This window comes from Chinchilla lanigera, unplaced genomic scaffold (genome assembly GCF_000276665.1).
Source record: "Chinchilla lanigera isolate Chin_1 unplaced genomic scaffold, ChiLan1.0 scaffold00007, whole genome shotgun sequence".
Classification (NCBI taxonomy): domain Eukaryota; kingdom Metazoa; phylum Chordata; class Mammalia; order Rodentia; family Chinchillidae; genus Chinchilla; species Chinchilla lanigera.
This window is the reverse complement of record NW_004955408.1, coordinates 33,008,144-33,029,226: the sequence shown is the minus strand read 5'-3', so window position 1 is coordinate 33,029,226 and position 21,083 is coordinate 33,008,144. Positions and strand designations below refer to the sequence as shown.

Below are 21,083 nucleotides of genomic sequence, written 5' to 3'. Positions count from 1 at the left end.
GTGCCTACTTACTTTTTAATGATATGAATTGATGTATTTTAATGTATTTTGATTTCAAACCATTATAATTGTTTTCCTTACAGAAGCTCAAATTACAATCTTTAATTAGTGAGAGGCTCTTCAAGGTGGCTCCAGAGTCTTATGGCCAGAATTGAGTAGTTATTCCAGGCTCCTATCATATATTTCTTGCCTCAGACCTAGAGTTAACCATTCTCCAAGTAGCCATAGTTTTCCTTGGCAGGAAGTGACATTTTCAAGACCACTGACTGGGTTCTAAAGATACTTATTTCTTCTTGGCAGTTCATTGTATATAGGTCTCTTTTGTAAACAGAGCAAGGAAGTTATTTATTAATGTATACACAAAGGTGTAATAGGCATTATAAAATTTAAGATATATGTTTAAAATACCTTAGGAATTGATACTAATGAATACCTCCAATGCAAATTGAGACTACTGCATATTTTTGCTCAATTTCTATATTGTATTTGTATCTCCTTTCATACTAAAAACTTACTGAGATTACAGGAGATGATAGAATTGAAATATTCTGTAAGCATTCTTTTGTTTTATACTATGTTATATTCAGATAGTCTCAGAACAATAACTGCCATGACAGTATCACCGGTGTAGTTACTGAGAACTTAATTTTGTTATGTTCTCATTCTCCCAACTTTTTGTAATTGAACTATATTGATCCCAGCTGACCATATGAGCGGTGATTCTTATTTAGTGTTCTATAAGTATTGGTAGATTTAATGATCACCAGCGTTCTTATGTCAGTATCTATTTTAGATGCAGTATGTATTTATTTTGCCTGAAGTTTATTTTCTAGATTGTTCCAAGTGCACTTGTGGGAGTAACATCCCCAGCATTCTTGCTTGTTAGTAATAATCTGTTCCTTTTATATTTGAAGAGCACTTTGCTGGATGTGAAGTTCTTGGCTCATGTTTTCCTTCTTGAATTCGTTGTTTTATGGTGTGTTGACGTACTGCTGCTGTCGAAGTCTGATGAGAACTCTTCCACCCTTTCAAGATATGTGCTCACTCTGGATGTTCAGAGGATTCTGTCATTCCTCCTTTCGTCCTCCCCTCCCCTCCCAGCTTCCCCTTTTCCCTACCTCCCTGTTTCCCTTTCTCCCTCTTTCTTCCTTATGCTCATAATTTTACTAGACTGTCTTAATTATTCTAATTATGATAGACCTGATATTTTCAGTTTTGCTGTGTATTCCTTGATTATATGTTAGAGTCATTTTATTTCAGGGAATTTTTTAAAAAATTACATTGCTTAGTATTAATTTTATTCTCTTTGGTTTTCTTTTTCTTAATTTTTATTAGTGTGCTTGGCTTACACAGTGTTGCATTCCTTTTTGAAGTGTTAGTACATGTACATCACACATCTTGATTCTTTTTTTACCCCTTCCCTCTTTCCTTCCCTTCTTCCTCTCTCCATCTTTTGATTCCCTTGCCATTTGCAAAAACTCGATCTCTCTGGACTCCTGTTATTTGTTTGTTAGACCATCTTTGTCTTTAATGTGTCACTATCTCAAATACTTTATATTTCCTCCTTAAAATTTAATGTTTTCTCTGTTCCCCATTTTATTTTTCTCTTGGGGACATTATATGTTGTTTTCTATTCTTCCGTGTCTTCTAGTTTAGTATTCCTTTCTGACATGCCTTTTTATCTTCTGATTCTTTTCTGTGTTCTGTTACCTCACTTGTGAATTTTTCTAATGCTGAGTTTTGTTCAATTGTGCCTCATGTCATTTCCTTAAAGACGTTAAGATAGTAGACTATTTTCGTATTTTAATTTTTATTCTCTTCGAGGTTTTGTGGCATGCTTTCATGGTTTATAAGGATGTTTTTCTGCTTTCTTATTATGGAAGCAGGTTTGACTTCATACTTCCGTTTTTTTATTTTTATGTGAAAAATGGCCATGTTGAGCTTTTGGAGATGGGAATTAAGAAGGTTCTTTTTTGCCAGGTCAGGGAGCTTGCTTAGCCTTATGTTGTTTTCTTGAAGTGAAAAGTATGGCCACCTGCTTTTAGCTGCTTCCAGGCTGTTTCTTCTGCCTGTTGTCGTCCGGACCTTTCTTCTTCTGTTGCTGTTCTTCCCAGCCTGCTCAGTGTCAGCTCTGCTCTCCTCAGTGTCTCCTTGTGGAGGGAGCTCCAGCTCCATTACTGAAAGTTCATGGGGACCCCGGCTTCTTACTGTACGCCCCCTGCAAGCTCTCAGTCTTGCAAGACGTGTGTCACTGCCCCTCGCCCCCACTCCAGCTGCTGTCCTCTAATTGGTCTCTTCACTTTTCTGTGAACATCTCTTGGTTATTTTGGAACTTTCCATTTCTTGGATCCATCAACCTTGTTTCCCTCTGATTCTGCCTGTTCTCCATTTTCTCTGTTCTCTAGAGACACCATACAGACCTCCAGATGGTATTGGTTTATCCTTACCTGCTTATACTTTGTTATTCAAGGGAACACCTTGTCTCCACGCTTTTGTTTTTTCTATGTAGATGTTATGTGAGAAGTGAGAAAACTTAAAATAGGCCACTGCAGCCATCTTCCTAGAATGGACTGCAAAGTTTTCTCATAATCACAGATTGTTTGAGTGAGGTGGGATAGAGGAAGACCCTTTGTACTTAGATGGTCTGCTACTCTGTTAGATGGACGACCCAGGGAGACTGCTTGCTTGCCCAGGTCATATGAACAGCTTAGCAAGGCCACCAGAGCCTTTTCTCCCTGTGAGATGATGTTACACATGCCAAAAATGTTCAGTTTTTACTTAGATGAAATTTTTATTTAAAATATTTTCCTTCTGATTCTAAAAGCAATAAGATAGTGATGACAGACTAAATTTGTAAAACTGTATTATAATATTTGTGTTTTAGTGTCTGATACATTGAAACTTTTCAAATGCTTTTCTTTAATAAGTGTGTTTTAAAGAGAAAATGATTTTTGTTTTTGCTTTTTTCCCCTGTAGTACTGGGTATTGAACCCCCAAGCCTTTGCACTAAGCTGCACCCTTACCCTTCGTTATTTTTTACTTTGAGACAAGTTCTCATTAAGTTGCTAAGTTGCCTGGGCTAGGCTTGAAATTGTGATTGTTGTGCCTCAGACACCTGCAATGCTGGGATTACAGGTGCATGCCCTCACGCCCAGCTAAAGGTGGTTATTTTTGTCCTCCCAAAAGAGTGAAAGGTATCATATTATAGTGATGCATGCATAGCCATGTTGATAGCAGCACAGTTCATAATAGCTATAATAGCTGTATCTTGGAAGCAGCCAATATGTCCATCAACAGATGAATGGACAAAGAAAATGTGGTGTTTCCTAAAATGGAGTACTACTCTTCCATACAGAAATATAAACTTGAGCCATTTGTAGGGAAAAGAGTGCACCCTAAGACCGTAATATTCACTAAATAAATCATCCACGCAAGTTTAAGTAATAAATAATTTCCCTCATATGAGAAACCCAAACTATAAGTAAAGAGCAAAATAAAAGGGAGACAGCAGGAAGTGGGAAAATAGATCTTCTTCAGATAGAAAGGAGATCAAGAGATGGAGGGAGTGGGGAGAGATGGGAAGAAAGTGGAGGGAAAGGAGATGAGAAAGAAATTAAGATGTGTTATGTGCATGTACCAACTCCACACAAGGATTGTAAACGTGTGCTGCAAACATGCATGAAAAGGGGGATTGAGAGATGGATGGAAAGGGAAGAGAGGGAAGGAAAGAGGGTGAAATGAAGGAATTAAGATGTGTTATGTACAGGTACCAATTTCCCACAAAGAATGTAAATATTGTGTACCACAAAGGTGTACTAATAAAAAAGTAAAACAAACCAAAAGGCAGCATCTGAGGTGATCTTTGAAGAATGACTGAGCCCAGCAGATATGGAGAATAAAGAGAAGGCCCTCCAGGCAGAGGTACCATGGTAGAGTAAAGTACAGGTAGACTTTGGAATGTGCAAAGCATGCCTGGAAATTGCAGCCATTCTCCTCTTCGCAAGGCATGTAAATATTATGTACTACAAATGCGTACTGATAAAATAAAATGCATCCCCCAGTTATAAGTGACTGGTTTTTGCTTTACACCCATCCAAAGCTAAGTATTATTAATTGTTATTAACAAGAACTGTTTTTTTTTTTCTTTTTTTGGTACTGGGACTCAAACTCAGGACCTTGTGCTTGCCAGATAGGTGCTTGTGCCGCTGAGCTATATCCCTGGCCTGGCGAGAATTTTTTTAAAGAAAAATAATTGTGCATGCCTGCAGCTGGAAGCTGACACAAACCACAGTCTTGGATGTTAAAAGGTGATCAGCAAGGTATTTACTAGGAATTAAACCTATAAAGAGAAAGCCACCTGGCAGAAGATGGTAGGAAGGTGATAGAACACTTCGATGTGCCCAGGTTGGCTCAGCCCCTTATAGACTCACTTCTGCTTGAGCCATTTGCAAGAAATGGCCTGGGTTGGCTGATTTTATCCGTGATGCCAGTGGTGATGTCATAGTGCCATTGATTCATTTTCACATTATTGCACTAAAGAAACTTAAAAATCACTCTCTGCTTCTTTCACTAGACATGGTCCTAGTTCCTGAACTAGGACCCAGGAAAAAAATAGGAGAAAATGTCAGCTTTGCGATCTCATACCTCTTTTAGGGATGTATTTATTCTAGAAAAACTAAATACAATGAAAGTATAGCACTATGCTTTCTGTGTCATATGCCTTGGTAAATGATTCATCTTTGAGGCTTTTCTAGACTGTAGAAGAGCAAATTCATGTGCATATTTATGTCTTGTGGCTGTAGTAAGTTTTACCAACTGTCTGAGTATTGCAGTGCTATGATTAGAATGTAACATGTAAATGGTGGTTAAAATCATCAGGCATTATAAAAACAGCTTCGGCATCTGTTGAATAATTATTAATGGCGACTGGAAGTCTTTGAATAAAAGAACATTCATTATATAGAGTCTTGAGTTCAGTCTTTAAGTGGGATTTTGACAATAGTGAATGAGAGAACTGAAAGAGCTAGGTAAAGGAGTCCAATGTCAGTGTGGCAGAAAATACACAGTGTGTCTGTGTTAGTTCTCTGTGGTTGTGTGTCATTGCTGTGAAGGTACTGAGCGCAAAAAACACTTGCACCTCCCAAATCGAACAGGTGTACAGACTTGCACACACATTTACACCAAAGTTCAACAGCCTGGTAAGGACCAGCATTGTGGGAAACTGGCTAAGACTGTATACAGTCCTGATTTGATTTTTTTCAGCATATTTGCTATTTGCTTAGTGCCAACAATTATTTTAAATTAGTGCATTTTTAAGTACTACAGACAGGGATATACAAAAGAAGCTTATGAATCTCTTTGAAATCAGCAGTGAGAGGGAATACTTTCTATTTCTAAGTCTCCGTCCTTGAAAAGCAAATCTGAATTTTCTACCTCTTAGCTTTCAGGAAGAAAACACAGTTTTTATGAAAGGGAGTAGAGATAGTGGGGTTTTAAAAATTATTTTCTGAGATAAAGGCATAGTTTGCAAATATTTTGTTTGTTAGGGTCTATTGTTCTGTTCCCTTATTTGGTAAAGAACTTTAGCTGTTTTTTTCCTTAATAGCATTTGAATTTGTCTTTGTTTAGCTGGCTTGGTTTCCCACACACCTCACTCTGAGGAGGAACAAAACAGAGTAGGGATGGAAATACCCTAAGTGTAGTATTAACTGACACTGATCTAGGGTGACCCTGAGAAAATAACATCACATCTCAGCTTATTTATTTGTTAGTACATATTTGTAGTTCATGCATTTTACAGTCATCTTAGTGAGTGATTACATGTACATAACCTAGCTTATTTTTTAATCCCTTTTCCCCCAGATGCCCTGTCCCATTTTTCATTCTTGTTGATACTATTAACCTTAGCTCATGTTATAGCGTACAATGTTTACATTAATCCAAGTTATTAGGTTCTTGTATAGGGCACATCTTTATTCTACTTACTTCCCCCTCTCCTTCTCCTCAGCCCTTGTGCTTTGTCCCTTGGACTACTTTCCTACTGCAAGAGATCCATCTCCTTGTCTTCTTCTATTCATCCATATTATTCTCTTTGTTTATACTTTGCTTCACTCCAATAAGAGATATTGTATGGTATATAAGCTTGTGTGTCTGGCTTATTCCATTCAACGTTATATTTTTGGCACATTCATTTTCCTACAGATGTCTCAGATCTGTCATTCTTTAGCAGAATAGTATTCCATTATATATGGATAGCACATTTTCTTTGTCCAGTCATCTGTTGATGGGTATACAGGCTGTTTCCAGGATTTAGCTATTACGAGTTGTGCTACTGTAAACACTGGTATGCATGTATTGCCATAGTATGATGTCATAAGCTCATGGGGAGGATACCTAGCAGCAGAATCGCTGGGTCATACAGAATTTCTAATTTCAGTTCATTGAGAAATTTCCATACTGATTTCCATTGTGGTTGTACTAGCTTATGTTCCCACTAACAACAAAGAAGTTTCCTTTTTCACCACAGCCTTGCCAGCATCTGTTATTGTTTGACTTCCCAATGATGGCCCTTTTTTCTTGAGTAAGATGGAATCTTAGTTTTTAATTTGCATTTCTTTGATGACCAGAGCACATCTCAGCATATTTAAAAGGGAGTGGTTCTGACACCTGACTCAGGATGGTTGAAGGGTTAACACATTAATGATGGCATTGCATTTTTCAAGAATCTAGCTCATAATGCTCTTAGGGCTTGACAGCTGAGACTAATGTGATGATTAAAGATCAGTGGCCTCTGTGGAGTAAGATAAAACCTAGTGAAGAATATTAACAAAACCATAAAGCTCCTTAGCATCACCACATTGCACAGGGTTTTTCCAAGAGGAGCTCATGCTCTCAGGCTAGTCTGTCTCAAGGCAGACTCATGGCTTTGCCCCTAGACTGCATCACTGACAGAGATGAGCCTACAGGGTTTTATTTTCAGTGGTTGAAATGATGATATTGCTTGCTTTTATTAAACATGTTTGTATATAAGCAATTCTGCAATTTGTGTGGATAGACACAAGTATTTATATAGTAAAAATAAAGCTACTCCCTCAGCATGGTAAGAAAGCTAGGATCAGGGTGTATATTAAGTAGCAGATGAAATTTAAGCAAAACAAAATTTTATCATATCTAATCTCAGTCTTTTTTTCCTTTAAATTGCAAGTCTGTAGTAGGAAAAATCTGGTCTCCTAACAGTATTAACCTATGTAAATTCATGGCCAGTAACATGCTGCAACCACAAGCTTTCTGGTCGTGCTTCACGGAATTGTTAGATATAGATTGATTTTAGGCTGGAAAGAGGGAGAACCCTGGATGCAATGACCTATAATAATGAAAAAAACACAAAAAACCCTGGAATATTTTCATCTTCAAACAAAAGCATGTCGTCTGAAACAGTTTCATACCTTGTTCACCTGAAATCCATATGAGGTGTTTCTATAGAAAGAAGAAATACCTGACTTGGAAGGCTTACTAGAAGAGGTTGCTGATGTCCTTAGAAATTAACTAAGCTATCATGAGTAACTGACTTCAGTAGCTAAAGCTGGCTTGGTAGAAGCTGGATTTCCCTGTGTCACACTCCTTTGTGTCTTCTTTCTTGTTTCTGTCCTTGTAGGGGGTTGAGGAGGGAGCCTTTTGGGTCTTCCCAGCTCTTACTTGCTACAATGAGCATAATATTCATGTTTCTGGAGCTCACTGGAAGCATTGCATGGTACAAGACCACAGTATCATGGAGATCTTTAGGCAAATGGTAAAGAGGAGATAGGTTCCCAGGAAGCAGGGAGAGGAAGAAGTAGACAGTAGGAGGCTGTGTGTTCAGTCCATTGATGGCCTAAACAGGAATAGAAATTTGTTTGGAGGTTTTTACCTGTTACCTAGGTTATAATACATCAGTCACCGCACATTTAGTCTGTTTTCTTACCTACAGAACAGTTTCATCAGTTATGATATTCAGTGATGGCTCCAAATTTTCAGTGGCTTAAAATATCAGTGGTTTATTTTTTGATTCATACTAGAAGCTCATGGAGTCTGGCAGGGGATTCTGTTATATTGGCCTCTCCCTTGCTCCCAAGTTAAAGGACTTAACTGTCTGGAATGTCACTAGTAGTCATGACCTGAGCAACAGAATGTGACAAATCCTGCATGTGCCTTCATTGCTTCTGCAAAAATGGAGTATGTGCACTCATATCTCATTGACCAAAATGAATCACATGGCCCTATTTAACCTCAAGGGCGAGGGGAAATACAATCCTCCCATGTACCGGATGGAGCTAAACCAGACTTGGTGCCGGGGCTGCTGGCTGCCAGAGCGGTGTTGATGCAGATGGGATGTGCATCCATGTGCTGTTCCGAAAGAGCCCCACATGCACAAGAAAGTATTGGAGAGAAATGACTACCGTTTGGAAAAGGATGATGTGAGTGGATTTATGAAAAAAATGACTCAGTCTTCTACAGTTTATTTTAAAAATCTCAATATGCTTAAATTTTCAGTGTAAAAATTTATAGAAAACAATGTCTACATTTTTAAGAAAACAGAAAAATCTCAAACAACCTATGACTATATCTCAAGAACCTAGAAAACAACAGAGCAAATTTAAAGTTAGTTGGAGGAGAAAAGGAAGAAGATTAGCAGAGAAATAAATGAAATAGAGTCCTTTTTGGTTTTTTTAAGACCTAGTCTTGCTATGTAATTCAGTCTTGCCTTGAAGTCGCTGTGTAACCAGATTGACCTTGAATTCACAGGGATCTTTTTGCCTCAGCCTCCTGAGTGCTAGGATTATGGGCATGTACCACCATGTGTGACAAGACCTTTTTAAAAATTTTTTTAAAAAAGAAAGAGCTTTGTAAAGATAAGAAAATGACAAATTTGGCCTTTAGCTAGACTAAGAGAGAACACCAAATCAAAGATAAAAAGGGAGGCCTTACAACTAATGCCACAGAAATATAAAGGATCACTAGAGATTATTATAAACAACTATATGCCAACAAATTTAATCACTTGGAAGAGAGGGACAAAGTCCTACATATACATGTACTTTACTAAGATTGAATCATGAAGAAATAGAAAATCTTAAGAATAGACCAGGAACAAGTAATGAGATTAAATGAGTAATAAAGTCTCCCATCAAAGAAAAGCCTGAGACCAGATAGCTTCACTGCTGAGTTTTACCAAATACTTAAAGCAAAACTAATACCAGTTCTCTTTAAGTTATTCCAAAGTACAGAAGAGTGAAGCATTCTTCCAAATACATTCTACAAGGCTAGCATTATCTTGATACCAAAACTAGTTCAGATACAACAAAAAAGAAAATTATAGGCCATTGATGAAGATAGATACAAACATCTTCAACAAAATGCTAAGAAACTGAATCCAACAGTGTGTCAAAAAGATAAAAACCATATGATCAGGGCCTAGGGGTATATAGCTCAGTGGTTGAGTATTTTGCCTAGCATGTGTGAGTCCCTTGGTCTTATCGCAGCACTGCAAAACCAAAAACATGCAGTTATCTCAATAGATGCAGTAAAGACACTTGATGAAATTAAATATCTCTTCATGACAAAAACATTGAACAAATTAGATAGGAAGGAAGGCACCTCAGCATAATACATATACAACTATAATAAGTTAACAGTAATGTGCTCGAATGAGGAATAGCTAAAAGTTTTCTCTGTAAGGTCTGGAACAAGACAGATACCTACCTTCACCACTTTTACTTACCATGTTACTGGAAGTCCTAGCTGGAGCAATCAAGCAACAGGAAGAAATGAAGAACTCCCAAAGACTGGTGTGGTGGTGCATGGTTGTAGTTCCAGCACTTAGGGGGCTGAGGTGGGAGGATCACTTAGGCGCAGGAGTTCAGGAGCAGCCTGCACAACATAACCAATATTCATCTCAAAAACAAACATGCAAAAGAGAAAGGAAAACTTTAAAACAAAGGTGGGCGGCGGGGGGCAGGGAACGATAGCCGAACTGGAAAGGAAAAGTCAAATTTACAGTTTGGGAATGACACAATCTTATATGTATATAGATAATCCTAAAAATTCCACCAAAAGAACCTGTTGGAACTAGTAAATGAATTTAACAAAGTTGCAGGATACAAATTCCAGTAGCGAATAGCAAATTATCTGAACTTGAAACCCAGAAAGCAATCCCTTTTACCATAGCTGCTATAATTGAATAAATAAATAAATAAATAAATGAACAAACACTGACAAATGAATTGAACCAAAGAGGTAATAGATCTACACAGTAAAACTGTAAAGCACCGATGAAAGAAGGCAAAGATGGAAAAAATGGAAAGACATCCCGTGTTCCTGAATTGGAAGATCCTGCTTGGATTGTTAAAATGTCCATGTTACCCAAAACAGTCTTATCAAAATACCAGTAACATTCTTCACGAATTAGAATAATTGTTGTGAAATTTATGTAGAATCACCAAAACAATCTCCAATGAAACGAAAGTACAAAGCTGTAGTAATCAAACAGCATGACACTGACCTGAAGACAGACATAGACCAGTGGAACAGAATAGAGACTCTAGAAGTAAACCCACATATCTATAGCCAGGTGATTTTGCATGGAGGTGCTAAGAGAAGGATCAGTCTTTTTATAAATGAAGAGGAAAAGTGGGGAAAGGTTGATCAGTGGTCACTTGGTTTTAGGTATATAAAAATAAGACTTTGTATAGTAGGGAAATTGTAGTTAATATTAGCATACTGTTTCAAAATGCTAGAGTTTTCTCTTTTTACTTTAAAGGAATGATAGATGTTTTAGGAGACAGATATAAAAATTTTAAAATTCAAAATTTGTGCAGTAGTAACTCACAATCATAATTATAAAAATAATGCCCCCTTTCTCCTGGTTAGTTTTCCTCGTGTTACCTTCCTGAATGAGGTTTTCGGAAACATGTGTTCATAGGAGGCTGTGAAATGGAGGTGTGGTGATGAGCTTGGCCGAGCCTGTGTGCTTGTGGAATCACACACCTTCCAGGGTGTGGGAGGTCTGGATGGTGCAAGCACTGGGTCAGTAACCACCCTAGAACAGGGTAGCAGAATTGGGTTTCACACCAGCAGGCCATTTTTACCTGTGTGGGATGTCACCAGGGCAGGGAAGGCAACGGCTGTGCACAGAACGACTGTGTTTGGCCAGGCTGTCAGCCACTCACTCGCCTTTCACCTTTCCTGAGCTGAAGTGGTGCATTCTTGGAGCTGACACTTGGGCAGTTTAATGGGAGTTGTTTGGAAGGCTGTTTTGTCGGATTGTGTGGCTTTTCCGGGTAATGGCTTGTTTCCTCCTACTCTGTGCTTTTATGGGAGTTGTTCCACTTTCCCCTGCACCAGGGCTTGGAGGAACTCCAGGGGCTTTCTCTGAGCATTGAGAGCACTGATTCAATGTATCTTCTGCTGAATAGAATGAATGCACACAAAAGAGTGAAGTGTGTTCGGAAGAGGAAGGTGGTTTGTACGGAGGAACCATCCTAGCCTTTCACACATGTAGGGCTGGGATTGATTTGATAGCAACTTTTCCAGTCTTGCGTCTTCACTGGGGAAAGAAGCCCAGGGCACCACTCTACCATCTGTTCTCCTCGGCACCCCACTGTTGCCCATGTTTTTGTTCTCCAGAAGTCTGCGATTGTTTTAGTTTACTTGGATGCTGTGAGCATGGCTCCCTTCAAATTCTGCATCATAATCACTCCCCCTGTGGCACCCAGCCTCATGATGTCTCTTAGACAGTATGGGAAATCAAGAATTGTCCGATACCTGTAGAGGAAGTATTAAATTAGAGAACTTGCTGCCATTTAAAAAAAATACACTTAAGGAAAAATACAGGAATGTAAGCCAGACTTCTTTGCCCTCAGCTAAGAGAATTTTTTCTCCAATACATTCTTGTTACTACTCCCAAATGTACCTTTGCGTTCCCAGTATACTTTATGAGTCCTTTTGCTCTGTCTAACTGAATCATCAGGCTTTCTGCTGTCTCGTTCCCACATGCACCCTCCAGGCAGATTTTCCAGTTAGTGGCCCGGGCAGAGGCGGTGGAACACCAGAACTCATACTCTTGCTGTCACTCTGGTATCTCTGGGACTTGGCAACTTTCTAGCTGGGCAGCCTGTAACAGTGCCCAGGGACACCAGGGCTATCTTTCGGTTTCTTTCATAAACACTTGGTTCTCCTCACTGTTAATTAGATTTTGCCATTTCTTACCTATACAGTTGTTGGTAGTGGTCTTTTGACATGTAAACATCAGAAAGAAGGAAGAATTAAGTGAGGGATTAAGAGAGAGGGAGCTCATTGAATTTGGAAGGGGAAATGTTTCACATAAAACTCTAGCCCTGAAGAGCTGAATGTGGAAAATGAAAGAGGAGGAACCAGTGACATGGCGATGAAGAAGCCATGACACAGACAAATCCAGGTGGAGACTGGGAACTGCCCTGTAATTATTAGAAGATCTGGACATGGTGACCTCCAGGAAAGGTCCAGTGTGCATATGACAGCCTCACAGTTTGGGGATAGGAATAAGACCAGTAAGTAGTAAGAGCTCAGAGATATTTATGGGGACTGAGAGGAGCAGTATTCTACTGTTGGTATGCTCCAGTGAAATGGGGAGAAACTGCTTCTGAGATTCTGTCATTTTGTGATCTTCTCTTATTTCTTTTAAAGTTTGATGCAGTGTGAATTAAAAAGGTCTAAACTCATGGAAAGAGTGTTCACGGCCTGTTATTCTGTTAGGAAAGTTTTCACATTTGTGTGGCTCTTTTGTTTTTGGTGCTGGGGATTGAACCCGGGGCCTCATACATGCTAAATAATCACTGTGCCACAGAGCTACACTTCCAGTGTGTACAGGTGGCTTTTACTCCATCTTCATCCTCACGCATCTTATTTCCCATGTACTTGACTTTGGGGATTGAGGTTCAGGTTGTCACTAAAAAGACTAGTTCACTGTAATATTTTTCTGAACGTACCTACCCGCAGAAGTCTGTGATACAGCATCCTACAACCTTGTTGCCTCTGATCTTGGTTGTGGAGCCTTGAATAACTCATTGGAAATTACATTATACTGGTCAAGTGGCTTTTGAGGGCCATATTCATAGATACAGTTCCTGCCATGATTTATATACCATTGTGTTTGTCACGTGTCTTTGTTGAGTACTTCTGTTTCAATACTGAGTTAGGCTGGATATAGCATTCTGCTTATCTGTGAGGACTTTTTGTTTCTTCCTTGAGTTACATCTGTGGAAATTTGGCAGATCTAGGATTGGGGGAGGATTAGAGGTACAGTGGTGGGTAAAAAGTCTTACTCTTTCTCTGCCTGCTATCAGGCCTGAAAATACAAAGCTGGCAAATACATATGGCTCTTCACATAAGAAAAACTGTTGGAAATGAAATTAAAATTCCTCAAGTGGGCAGGAAATTAATTAGAGCTGAGGGTGATAGACAAGGATATAAGTTAGACTACTTGCTCCATCCCTGAGGAGTGATTGTTATGTAAATGAATCAACTCCACAGTGATGGGGGCTTAGGATGGTGGAGACAAATGAAAAAAGAACTGGTTCCTTGGGATTTAAGCTCCACAAAAATGATTTTATAGCACCTGCTGCCTCTTAGTCCATCAAACACTGAGCAAAGGAAGCTCCTTGGCCTCTTTCATCATTGTTTCTGCAAAGTAGCCTTCATGACAGTGTGATGCAGTGCAGTTTATTCATTGCATAACACTTCTAGATCCCTGCAGTGAGCCAGGCCATATGCCAGAGGCTAGGGTCAAACACCAAAAACACTTCACCCTGGCCTTTGGGAGTTTATGGTCTGGGAAGAAAGGGTATTGGAAAGCATTAAATTCACACATAATCCAGCCAGATACGACATGTTGTCATGTCAGTTGAGTTACTTGGTTCAAAAAAAAGTTGGCAAACTTTAGCAAGGAAGGAGTAAATTGGTAAAAGAGAAACTAAACAGCCATAAAGTAATACATGAGCAGTAGGAACTAAGGGACAGTCCTTCCAGGCTCTTGAGGAATCGTAGCATGTGACCTTAGGTTCTTATTTGGTCAAGATTCAAATTCCCAGAGGAGGTATCTGAGGGATGCAGCTTGGGCCTCTTGCCCATTTCTTGGCTAAGAGAAAGCAGGCTACTTGCACAGGCCCCCAGAGACTGTGCAGTAGCTCAGGGACTGTTTCCCAGTCAGAGAGCGAGTGCTAGGAAAGCAGTACCTCAGATGTCCTGCATGCGCATCACAAGATTAACCTGTTGGTACGTCTCCTGGGATTGCCCGCCAGTGAGCAGGAGTGTGTTCTGCTTTGGGCATAGTCAGGGTAGAGAGTGTGATGGTTTGAAGCCATAAAATGTGTAAGACCCTTGACAAAAAGTTGTGTCAGCTCATCTTCACTTCTGTCCTGTTCTCTTGGCCTCAGTGTGAGCAGTCCCATCTCATGAGAGAACATGAGGATGTCCAGGAGCGAACAACACTTCGGTACGAGGAACGCATCACGGAGCTCCACAGCATCATTGCTGAACTCAATAAGAAGATAGACCGTTTGCAAGGCACTACCATCAGGTACTTGGGCTCCAGCCGGCCTCCTCTTCACCACCCTGTCCTGCTTTGGCATGGGTATTTGAGTGGGTGTTGGAGTTGAAGCCCTCTGAATTACAGTGATGCTTTCTTTGTAACTAAGACTTTCACAGTTAGTAACACACTTTCTCTTTGCTTTGTTAACTCTGGGCTTTTACTTCTGTTCTGTTCTGATTTTCATCTTCATGATAACTCTGGAAAGTAGACAGAAAGGGAGTTATCCTTGGCTTATTGATAAGGGTAGAGAATCAGAAGCTGAGTGAAACACTTTATTAACATATTCTCAGTGGAGCCCCTTCTGTATTAGAATGGTGACCCTATGATCTCTCGTATTCACCGAGTCTGCTCCAGATCTATGCACTCTCTGCGTCTCTTGCAGATTTTAAGAGATTCGTGAATGACGTATAACTAAACATTGTGTAGGTTTCTGTATACTCTATTAATATTGAAGGTATCCTAAGTTGTTTATCACCGTTGACTTACGCTCTTACTACACTCCTAAGGTGGTAAGGATAGGACATGATTAGATCCATCATTTTATTGTTGAGAAATCTAGAGTTTAAAAAATAGTGATGCCTTGAAGTTACACTTAGTTGAGGATGCAACTGGTGTGAAACCCCCGATTATGTCTACCTTTACTGAATTTTCTTGCCGTGAAAGCGGTTTAAGGGACTCTGCCTCCCTTGCTTATCAATCAGGTGGCCCCTGCACGTGCGACACACACTGCTTCATTGGTAGTGTCTATCCTGTTGCTCAGGGAAAGTTCCTGAGTCAAGGATGAGAGTATTTTTATCGTCCTAGTGGCGCTTGGGGAATGGCCCTGAGGAGAGCAAGTGGTTGGCGCCTACCGTATTAGAGAAAGGGCGCTGTGTTCACTGAGTGCTTATCCACACCATAATTAAGAGGCTTAGAGGCTGCTGCTTTAAATTCTGCCTCCAGAAGTCCTTGGTCAGAGGAAATTTTGGGTGCATTTTGTTCCAACTTGGAGAGTTGCAGTAATGATGGGGCTTCTCAATGAGGTTATTGAGGGGCATCTGTTTTCTGGGTAAATTTGTGGAAAAATTTGTACTGAGCTGGAGCCACACAATAAATTTTATATTCTAATTTAGAACTTTAAGGCTTTTAAATTGTATCCTGGTCTTCAGAGTGATTGTAGGTTAGCAGTATATGAGCAAAGAAGAATTTTCAGTCCAAAGAAATGATTATAGCAGATTTAGAGGAGCCTAACCGAGGACTCTGGCAAATTTGCAGTTTCCATTAAAACATGTTACACTTTCGGACACTTGAGAAAGTGAAATCAAATGAACTCACTGAGTTGTGAAAAAAAAAAAATCCTTCACATATCACCTGGAAAACTCAATTTCAAAATGTTTAAATTAAATGTAATGGCAAGCTGCTTCACCTTAAAATGTAGTGAGCTGCTTGGTCATAAACATTTATTGATGCCTCTTACTTAAAGGAGGATTGCATCTGTGCAGATGTCACATTAAATTCTGCCAGTTTTCATGATGCGACTGAGCTGGCCCCTTCTCTGGGGACACTCTCCAAGGCCACGAGATGGGTAGACATGGGGGCCAGTGAGACAAGGCTCCTCCTGTCTGCTGAGCTGCAGCGGCTGAGGCATCTTCCGGCCTTCCGCACTCCAGGAGTGTTGGGCGTCCTGATCCGCTGTAATGACCCTGGTGCCGCAGGAACCAGGTACATACCTTGGATGAGCTCTCACTGCTGTGCCTTACTTGAGGTCCAGAGAACTGGCTCTAGTTGGGTCTTGCTAAAATCAGTACTGCCTTCCTTGGAGACTTTTTTGTCACTTCACTCTGCGCCTGAGTTAGGAATTCACTGGGGAAGTTGAGAACTCCTTAATAAAAGAACATCTGAGGTTATGTAAGCTCTGGTGTATCTACACTTAAGCAACACTGAGGTGCATACGGAAAACAAATAACAATCTTATAATTTAAAATCTTTACCTCAAGTCTCATTCAGTGAAACAGGGCCCTTGTGTGACTACCTTAGAAGATTTTCCATTTCTTATCACCATAGGGCTAAGGTAGCCAAGAATCAGGCATTGCAGGTTGCTGAACTACAATACAAGTTATTGTTTTATTTGTTTGTCTTTTTGTGTTTTTTTTTTTGTTTGTTTTGAGACAGGGTTTCACTGTGTAGTTCAGGCTGGCCTTGAACTTATTATGTAGCTCAGGCTGGCCTCAAACTCACAGCAGTCCTCCTGCCTCAGCCTCTCAAGTGCTGGGGTTACAGGCATGCACCACCATGCCCAGCTACAGTGTAAGTTGAATTAACAGCCACATAAGATTTCTTAGGTAAGAGTTAAGCTTTAACAGGAAAAGATAAAATGTTGAGAATTTGGGGCATTTTAGATAGATTCAAATGAACCCTAGTGCCTGTGAATTACAAACCCCACTGAGCCTGTGTTCCTGAAGAAGCAGTCCCCTCTCCCCATCTACTGAAGTTAGTCATACCTCACTTGGAGATTCTGTGATGATCTCCTTCCTGATAGGGGGTAGCAGGTGTATTCTTGTCCCGCTCCACTCCTGCTTCCTTACTCATTTTTTTTTTTTTTGCAGTACCGGGGATCAAACTCAGGACCTTGCGCTTGCCAGGCAGGCGCTTGTGCCACTGAGCTAAATCCCCAGCCCTGCTTTCTTACTCTTTAAGGAGTAGAAGTCACTGAATTCCACCATGGCCCAGAGGAGACGTAGAAAACCCAACCTGGGAAGATACAGCTAAAACCCCATATGATTTGTAGGATTTTGCTACTTTATATTAATAAAAACTTGGAAAGATCTGAGATGTGATCAAAATAGAAAGTGAATGTTGAAATTTTAGAAATTTACTCCAGTTAAAGGTTCATTGCTTTTAACAATTGTTTCTTTTTTTTGGCACCGGGAATTGAACTCAGGACCTTGTACTTGTCAAGCAGGCACTTGTGCCACTGAGGTATATCTCCAACCCGGTACATGGCTTTTAATCCCCCTCACCATACTGTTCCTCTCTTCAGCCACTCTTATTCTATCATTCTTGCCATTTTGTTGAATAAATTCTGGAAGTCCTGTTTCATGAACGTATATACCTGGTACGTGTGATCAAAAAGTACACTGAGCACTGCTGCCAAGTGCCAGCCCAGGGAAAGGCAGGCTCGTGAAGACGTTTCAGTGTCCTCATCCACTTTATTCTTTGGGTCTGGCACCGTGCACCTTCTAGCTCTTCCCCCACAGTAAAATGATCCTGAGAGGTGTTTTGAATCCGTTCAGGCCAAGGTAGCCATGACAGCACAACTGAAGACACTCAGAAAAGGACTTCCAGAGCTGGTGCAGACAGTGGCAAGAAGGATGGGACAAGTGTTTGAAGCAGGGAGAGGAGTATGGTGAGGGGCATTAACAACAATGTGTCTTTTACTTTTAATTTTATAAAACTACATTTAGTGTATTTTTTGGTCATACTCTGTATGTTGGGATTAAACAGGTTCTAGAACAGAATGGAAAGATTGATGATACATTGATTGATACGACTGTTCCTACCAGAGTCTGATATTTTAGCTGTAGCATTTTGATTAATTTAAAACAAGGTTCAGTGATGGCACTAAATGATGCTGAAGTCGGGCATGGTGGTGCATACCTGTAATCCCAACAGTCTGGGAGTTTGAGGCAGGATGGTCACAAGTTTGAGTCCAGCCTACACAGTGTAGCAACTTAGCAAGAAAAATTAAAAAAATAAGTTAAAATGAAAAACATGGACTGGGGAGATAACTCAGTGCAAAGGTCCTAGGGTCAATTCTAAGAACTGCCCCCCCAGAAAAGATGACTGCAAAGGCTAGGGTTTTGGGACTGTTGGGTAGGATGGGTGTTTGGTGCCAATAAACTTCTGGCATCAGTATGGACTTGGTTACTCTATTATTGGTCAACAGGACCACAGTGGTAATCCAAATTTTTGACCTGTAGGGATCTTTGCTAGTGGCTAAAATCACTGTGCTGCTGCTTAAACTCACATAAATGGACAACCTACAAAAATTTTCTTTGCTGTATGAAGTAGGGAAGATTCTGGGCTGGTGTTGGGAGACTTAACATCACAGTGGAGAACCGTGGTTTCTTACACATTTCCCTTAGCTGGCCCACTTGACAAACCCAGACCAGATAGAGTAAATCCAAAATGTAACCTTTTTTGAATGTGCTGGAAGTAAGATTAATTGTTTCTAACTGTAACAGTTTATGATGCTACCTGGATCTAAGGATCAAGAGGCGATGTAAAAGTGGCTCTTCTCATTCATATGCCTAAAAGCTCTCTTTAAAAATGAAGCCTTACTTCCAAAGGGAACAGTGCCTCCACCAGAGGGTAAAATAATGGTTCCCTTGACTGTCGACAGACCACATCTCATGCCACTTCACCAGCAAGCAAAGAAGGTGGTTTTTTACCGGCCGGGGTGACTATCGAGGGAAAATTGGACTGTTGCAATATTGAAGAGCAATAAGAACTGTATCTGCAACATGGGATTTTCTACAATACCTCCTAGAAATTCTTCAGTGGTAAAAGTAGATTAAAGCAAACCAGTGTAGGGCTAGGCCCTTCAGAAATAAAGATTTTAGACTGCCTCACTAGGTAAGGAACTAATTCTAACTAGTTGAGATGCTAGAAGGACTCATGCTAGATGCCAAACACAAAGCAAATGTGGATTTCTTAGTAGAAGGAAGTTACAGATCTCACAGCTATAGCCTCCTGACCAGTTACAGAAAAGGTGGCTAGGCTACGCATATTTTTTTGCTTGTTTATGTATGCAGGTATGTCATTTTCTGTTATTTTCCACTATTGTGTAAGATAAATTCATATTGGTGAAACATAATTTGGCAGTTCGGTTTTTATATCTGAGTAGGTTTGTCATTGAACTAGAAGAGTGGAGCTCTCCTGACATTGGAAACAGTAACTGACGGTGTTTGTGTTTCCCATTTTGAGAAGTGGAGCCTACGTACAGTGAATTGAGGGGTAGTCACAGAAGGTTGATGCCATTTCTGTTGCAATTTGGGAATTAAGTGTGGCCAGGAGGGTGTGTGGGGCCTATCACTGAATAATAGAACAGAGAGGGTAGACCCAATGGATACCTTCTGTCCCTTGGTACCACACCAACCTTCTCTCTATTGCCCTCAGACTCCAAGGGGTCCTGGGCCCCAAGGCTGCTTCCAGGAGTTTCTTACTACATGGGTACTGGATACAGTCTTGGCTCTGCCAATGAAGTGTACGTCACTCCTGAAGGTAGAAGGGAGGTGAGAGCCCTTCTCCCTAGGCTGTGGTGGTGGCAGCTGCCACACAGGTTGACATGCCATACAGATACGTGGTCTTCCCTTGACTGGCCTGACTCCAGAGCTATGCCAGGTGTGAAGGGAGCAGCAGTATTCTGACTTCTGAGGGGACCACAGCTGTGAGGCCAGTCTGACAGCTCCTGGCGGCCCCACCCATCTTCCTGTTCTCTAACCTTCCAGCAGTTTTGCAAGCTGGAACTGCCCAGATAGCTTTGTACTAGAATCACCGAGTGTGGTTTGTTCTCCTAACTGAATCCTGCATAATGCAGCCACATCCTGTCCTCTAGAAATAAATGCTGAGCATTTGGTATATATGTTCAAAAAATTTTATTCATGATCATTTTAAACAAACTAGATCATACAATACACACTGCTTTGTAATATGCACTTTTTCACTTAACCATGTGTTATGAGTGACTTTTTAAAATGTTTCTTTGATTTGGGGAGATTATATATTAGGATAGGATATATAAAAAAAAATACCAGTACCTCTGGAAAGAAAAAAATGTCTAGCGGATTACGCATGAGATCTTTTTTCTCCAAGGAGATGATTTCCTTTTCTCACAAGCTGCCCTTACAACATCAGCCCCGTGCTGTCTGGCTTCTTACCCTGGCAGTTTCCCTAAACCCATCTCCCTATGGACCAAATTCTGTCTTCGCTTCCCCACCTCAATTCATCTGCTCATCACCAGTGTGATATAATTCAGAATTGGCCTTTGGGAGGTGATTTTGTTAGTCATAACAGTGTGGCCCTCCGATGGGATATTGTCTGCATAGAAAGAGACAGGAGAGAGCTGTCTGCTTCCTTCCCTGCCCACGCAGTGATGCCGCGAGAAGGCAGCCCTCTGCAAGCCATGAAGGGAGCCTGCTCCACAACTGACCTCACTGCCATCTGCTCCTGGGCTTTGCAGCCTCCAGGACTGTGAGAAAATTAATTTTATTGTTTAAGCCACCCAGTCCATGCTGTTTTACTTTGGGAGCCTGAGTGTACCATTGGTCTGTCCTCTCTTCCTCCCTTTCTCCCTTCCTTTTCTTGTGGTGCTAGGGATCAAACCCAGAGCCTTACGCATGCTGAGTGTGTGTTGTGCCACTGAGCCAAACTCTGAGTCCAGCTTTGTTTTTCCTGTTACTGATCCAGTTCTTTAGCATTTGACTTAGGCCTAACCCTTCCT

General features: G+C 40.6%; 1 protein-coding gene across 3 annotated transcripts in view; it reads left to right on the top strand.

Annotated features, from left to right (window-relative positions):
- Mcc (mutated in colorectal cancers) overlaps positions 1-21,083 on the top strand; it is a 336,531-nt gene that overhangs the window by 235,823 nt on the left and 79,625 nt on the right. For all 3 annotated transcript variants that reach the window (XM_005376512.2, XM_005376514.2, XM_005376513.2), the window contains one exon: positions 14,448-14,590. In XM_005376512.2, coding sequence (XP_005376569.1) covers positions 14,448-14,590 — 143 coding nt within the window. The remainder of the gene's footprint in view (positions 1-14,447; positions 14,591-21,083) is intronic.